This window comes from Arachis duranensis, chromosome 3 (genome assembly GCF_000817695.3).
Source record: "Arachis duranensis cultivar V14167 chromosome 3, aradu.V14167.gnm2.J7QH, whole genome shotgun sequence".
NCBI classification, from domain to species: domain Eukaryota; kingdom Viridiplantae; phylum Streptophyta; class Magnoliopsida; order Fabales; family Fabaceae; genus Arachis; species Arachis duranensis.
In genome coordinates this window covers 27,879,833-27,885,617 of record NC_029774.3, presented here as the reverse complement: position 1 = coordinate 27,885,617, position 5,785 = coordinate 27,879,833, and the positions used below count along the sequence as shown (strand labels likewise).

At 34.7% G+C, this 5,785-nt stretch overlaps 1 protein-coding gene across 1 annotated transcript; it reads right to left on the bottom strand.

The window, feature by feature from the left end:
- Nucleotides 1-422: 422 nt before the first annotated feature.
- Nucleotides 423-3,270, bottom strand: LOC107478310 (uncharacterized). The gene is made up of 8 exons (XM_052258216.1): nt 2,898-3,270; nt 2,548-2,783; nt 2,256-2,471; nt 2,059-2,151; nt 1,857-1,958; nt 1,485-1,568; nt 963-1,022; nt 423-800 (listed from the first exon to the last, which is right to left on the bottom strand). The coding sequence occupies exons 1-8, from the start codon at nt 3,268-3,270 to the stop codon at nt 423-425; spliced, it is 1,542 nt and encodes a 513-aa protein (XP_052114176.1).
- Between the last annotated feature and the right edge of the window lie 2,515 nt (nt 3,271-5,785).

Below are 5,785 nucleotides of genomic sequence, written 5' to 3'. Positions count from 1 at the left end.
CTAATGTAGTTTCTGTCAGAGATTCCGGCGGTTACAAACCGCCGCCAGATATAATAGTTTCTACAATCATCAAACCAAAATAGAGGCGGTTTATAACCGCCGCTATGTAATATGAAATTTAAAAAAAATAAAAATTTAGAATTTTTCAAAAAATCACACCAAATTGGTTTAAAATATTATTCAATGATTTTTTAAAATTCTTCTTATATTTTTTATTATTTTAAAGATTGAATATTTTCAATCTTAGAATCTAAACTTGTATAAAAAACAAAATCGAGATATAAGCAAAACAGGAAATATATATATCCATGAAAATACGAACAAAAAAAAAATCTCTTTCAAAGAGTTGCTCAGTCTAATTCAATAAAATGTTTGCTTCAATGCAACATATCTCCAATTCTAATATTCTAGTATTCACTCTATCATCCCACAAAACTCATCCCTGCAGCGATGTCTGGTGGCAGCTCCTCACCCTGCCGTTGAAACAGATAAATTAGAGCACTCTCCATCGCCTTCATCTTTTTCTTATCTGCTGCTGCCTCATCCTCCATCGCCTTCCTCTTCAACTTCTCGCCTTCCAGCTCTGCCTGCAATTCAAGTAGCTTCCTCTGAGTTTTCTCTAGTTGGACTTCGTTGCCAGGTCCATGTGAATTTGGACCGAAGAGTTGACTAGGAGTCGGTCCAAAACCCACACCACGTACTCTACCCGGTTTCTCTTTTCCGAAAACCTGAGCAATGGAATCATTCTGAGACAACACTCTAGATGACTCATCCTGTTGCTCAATCTCCTCAATTCTTTCCTACAGACACAAATTAGCAAATACAACAATTTTGTTGATGAGTCCATCTCATGTCAAAAACACACCAAATGATAACATAGGATGCCAAACACTATAACTAGCTGTAATGGATAAATAAAAATCATTCATTCAAATTCCTGCTCCCAACTATTTCCAAATTACGTCGAAGTTCAAAAAGTCTATAAACATAACAGGCAAATTAGCAATCACACTTAAAGTAAGCTGGAATATGAATTGTAAAAGTATCTAACATAGAGTATCAAACCATTCATCAAACAAGAACAAAAACAAAATAACATAGAAAATTAGACTATTACTCGGTGGCTTCTGTGGTGGCCAAGTATTCCATGACTAAAGGTGGCTAAGTATTGACTATCCAACCAAAGCTTGACATTTGGCAGGAGCGTTTGAAAAAAAATCTTTTAGCTGACTCCCTAATCAATAGTTACATTACATAGTGTGCGGAAAATTTTTTACAATAACCATAATCAAATCCAATCCCACCTCGTCAAGTGCATTACTATGCCAAATGTGACATTTAAACCGAACGGACAAGCTCAGCTTTCGCTGACTGAGACATCTAAACCGAAGCCAAAAGTGACAAAATGGCACCGTTAAAGCTCCTCAGCTCCATCGTTCAGAAGCTTCACGTGCTGCGACAAAAAATAAGCCTAACATTTTTACCTTCCACACTTCCACCGCTTGAATTGAAAGTTTCGCAAAAAACTCCAAAATTCTAACATATGTGACCTTCGATTTAACAGATCTCTTCTCAAGAGTAAAAGCAATCAGTGTTAAGCAGATCAAAAATAGCATTTTGGTTTTAAAATTACAAATTTGTCATTGGAATACTCAAATTTACCACACATTATAATCATTAATCAGGGAGTTGATTAAAATTTCTCTTTCAAACATTCATGCCAAGTGTCAAGCTTTGGTTGGATAATCAATACTTAGCCACTCTTAGGCATGAAGTATTTGGCCACCGTAGAACTCACCCTATTACTCTATTTGAGGTCATAACTTTATCTACCAATTATAAATAGTGGTACTTACACCGATTGCTCTTGCTTCATCATTCATGTAGGAGCCGTCCTTTTTTTTGTGCACTGCGATCCATAACTCCCCTCTTCCGACTATTCTCCCTTGTTGTTCCGACTGTATCAACAAATTTTATGCCATTACCGTTTTTCATACAATCAAGGCAATCTCAAGTCACAGAAATAGTCCAAAGAGTGAACAAAAAAAAGTAAAGTACCTCTTCTTCGATTCGCCGTGCAAAGCTTTTTGAACCGCCAGTGTGGGTATATTGTTGTTTTGATCGATTCTTTGCATTTTTCTTGCACTTCTCCTGTTGGTCCAGTAGAGACAAAAGGCGATCATAAGATGATCTAAAAAGACTCAATGCAACAATAATTTTCATAAAAATTGTGTACCAATGATATACTAGATTACCTGAGTTTCAGGTTTGGCGCGATAGTCAAGGAACCATCTCCAATGTTCTCGATCGATTCCCGGCGGACGGTTCTCAATATTTTGTTCAGTCGTGAACGTTGGCTCGAAATAAGCATTATACAACCTCAGCCTTGTCTCCTTCCAGGACTTCCCCATACTTTTCAAGATATTTTTTTTGATAAGTCCTTCGCTATCTTCATCAATGTGGAAAATTTGCTATACACATAACCAAAAATTTGTCAAATATTGTAAAAATAAGCAGATGTATTTTAAAGGCGATATAAACTTTTACCTTCACACATTCGTTATAGACTTTGTCCTTTGTAGTAATCTTACGCCAGCTTTCCTCACAGATAGGAAACTTTCCAAAGTCAGATCCTAGCAGACCAAGCACGCCACTCAACAATCCAGCTTCGTTTCCAATGGCTTGCTTTGCTTTGTTGAACCTGAGTACGATCTTTCTACCATTAGGCCGTTCCATAGCCTCCCTCACGCTTAGTCTTGCCGGCTTCATTGTGCCATCAGAATCTATAAGCCAAACATAATACCTTATGTTTAAATAAATGGACAGCATGCGAGAGTAATAAAACTTAACAAGAGTCTAAATCAGGTTGAACACATCAAATTTAATAGCTAAATTACCGATTATCCTGACTTCCCAAAACTCTGTAGTCTTGCGTCCTTTGCGATTCTGAGCTCTAGAATCAACAAAGGATTCATCAGCTGCTTGATCAACAGAATCCACATCATTAGCATTATCTGCCGAGTTTACATGGCTTGGCTCCGAGTTTTGAATGTTAGTTGTGCTCGTTTGTGGAGCCGGCCTTGGTACACTGCGCGGCGGAAGGAATGGACGTGAAGTTTGAGGGACACTATCACCACTGTCCGGGAGAATTTCAGAGTCATCGCAGTGGGAAGCCGAGGCCGGAGGCGGGACCGGAGGCGGAGCCGTTTGTGGTTGCTGACATCCTGGTCCTACTTTTGGTTTTCTTGTGAAACGACCTTTTCTAGCCATCATAAATTTTATAGGGTGCCTGTTTCAACCAGAAAATAAATTAAAATCAAGAGTCAAAGCACATTCATGCTGTTTTGGTAAATTTGTTACAACCAAAATTGAAATATAACTCATTGACTAATTCATATAGAAAACACAACTCTAAACATGGATATTAGATTACATATATTTGGAAATATAATTTCTGCCTAGGAATCTCAGATACTCCTAAACATTTCTCTGAAGAAGATCCACATACATTCAAGAGTGTAGCACATGCAAACGGCAAGTCCAAATTTCATAACCGTGTTCCATATATAGCTTTGGGCTTCAAATATCACATACACTATATCCAATAATAATATAATTTTATTCAATATCTCCTTTTACTGCCATGAACATTCTAACGATAATAAATGGAGTAGGTTAATATATTTATTTAAGGCTAAGTGACTAAATAGGACAAATCTATGCTAAACGGCCACGCTGGTGACTGCAAACGGGGTAACATCTAATTAGAAGCTCTCATAAGTTCCTGAATCAGTCAATGCATTTTTAATACTAAGTCAAGTATACTTCTAAAAGAGTGGTGCATTTTAAACTACCAAATCTAAAACTTGAATACCCTTCCGATACACAAACTCCGAAGTCCCACTCCTCCGTTCCCAACTTTACATTGAATTTTCCTCTCCATAACATTCCTACTTCTGCATCAAATTAAGCCTTTTCAAGTGATATTTGCATTTCAGTGGTACAAATTATACAACCCAAATTAGCCCATACATAAAGCGGACGTCAAGCTATGAATTTTAAATCAGGAAACTACAGAGCAGGTTATAATAGTGTAGCCTCAAGTCAGCAACAAACTGAATCAAAATAAATCCTCTTAGTTCATTAGAATTCATAAGTTCTTATTCTATTACGGGGACTATACACCTTCATATTAGCATTCTATTGTGTTCACCTCTTACCCATAATAAAATAGGCTTACGGTAAAAGGAACAAAACAAATTTCAGTCATATTAAGAGCACCCACTGAAATCAACAATTTTAACATCATCCATTTTGGTGTTAGAAAGAGGGAGGATTACCGGAGCAGAGACGTTGGGCCAACAGTAATCCCGACCGGAAGACGACCACACGGGCGGAGAGACCTGAGCGACCGGCAGCCCGTCGAGACCCAGGATCCGACGCGAGTTAACAATTTTTCGTTGGAGCCCGAGATGTCAAAGCTTCTATGGGTTGGGGGTGCCTTCGTTAAATGTTTTTGAGTTAGGGTTGGAGTGTATAAGGATTGGGGAGCAGATGATATGACTATCGCAGAGGCTGGGGTATGAAAATTTCAATCAAAGGAGTATAATATAATTTGGCGGGTCTTTGAATTTGCCTAAAACCCAAATCCCTAACTTCTGCCTTTTAAAGCAAATATATTAATAAGATAAAATAATGCATCAGTAACAAAATCCAATTGAAAAATGCACTATGTTAGCCATGACGCAAAATTGTATAGGGGTTAGTCGATATAATAATAATAATAATAATAGTAGTAGTAGTAGTAGTAGTAGTAGTTTTATTTATGTTAAAGTTGTGTCATTGATTTGGGACTTGATGACAACCCTTTCAAGTTTTTAGCAAGATTTAAAAAATACCCGCCTTTGAACTTGCTCAATAATAGTGTGAGTTCTTGATTAAAATACAAATATATAGAAGTTTACGTGACTCATAATATCTATCAAATATGTGTATGATATAATATATACAAAATTCATTGCGTCTTCTCCCAAAGAAAACGTCAATTTTTGTCATGTCATTTTCTTTGGTGCATGCTTGTGCATGATCGACCATGTCCTTTATATATGTGTGGGTAGGATTGGAAGAAGAAATTTGTTGTAGAGTTATATGAGATTGTAAAAAATATAAATGTTATTAAAGTGATTAGTATTAAGAATTCTTTGTATAGTGTTATATTAGTATTTTTATTCGTAATAATATTACGAAAATATAATTTTTTTAAAATTATGTTGGTCTTAATATTATAGATTATGATACAAAAAATTTATAACATTAAATTATTTTTACAAAAAAATCATAAGAGACAAAAGTTTTTGTCGACTAAGAAGACCAGGATTTCTGTAGATAAAAAATTGAACAATAAATTTTTTAGTTATTATTTTCATATAAAAGAGTTTAAATTTTTTTACTAATAATTAATTTTAATATTCGTTATCTAAAATTTGAAATAATTTAATATATATATTTTTATATTTGATTAGGTGTTAAATCTATTACACAAATAAAATAAATAATTTTCATGCTTATTATTTTAAAAAAAATCTCTCTATATATAAAAATATACTTAGATAGTAATGGTATAAAAAAAATTATATTGATGGTTATAAAGTTAGCTCAATTTTTTTTTGAAATAATTGAATCTTGATTCTAATTATTAATCACAACATTAATATTCTCTCCAAATTATATATAATAAATATTTAAAAAAAGAGAAATAAAAATATAAATTATAAAGATAAATAGT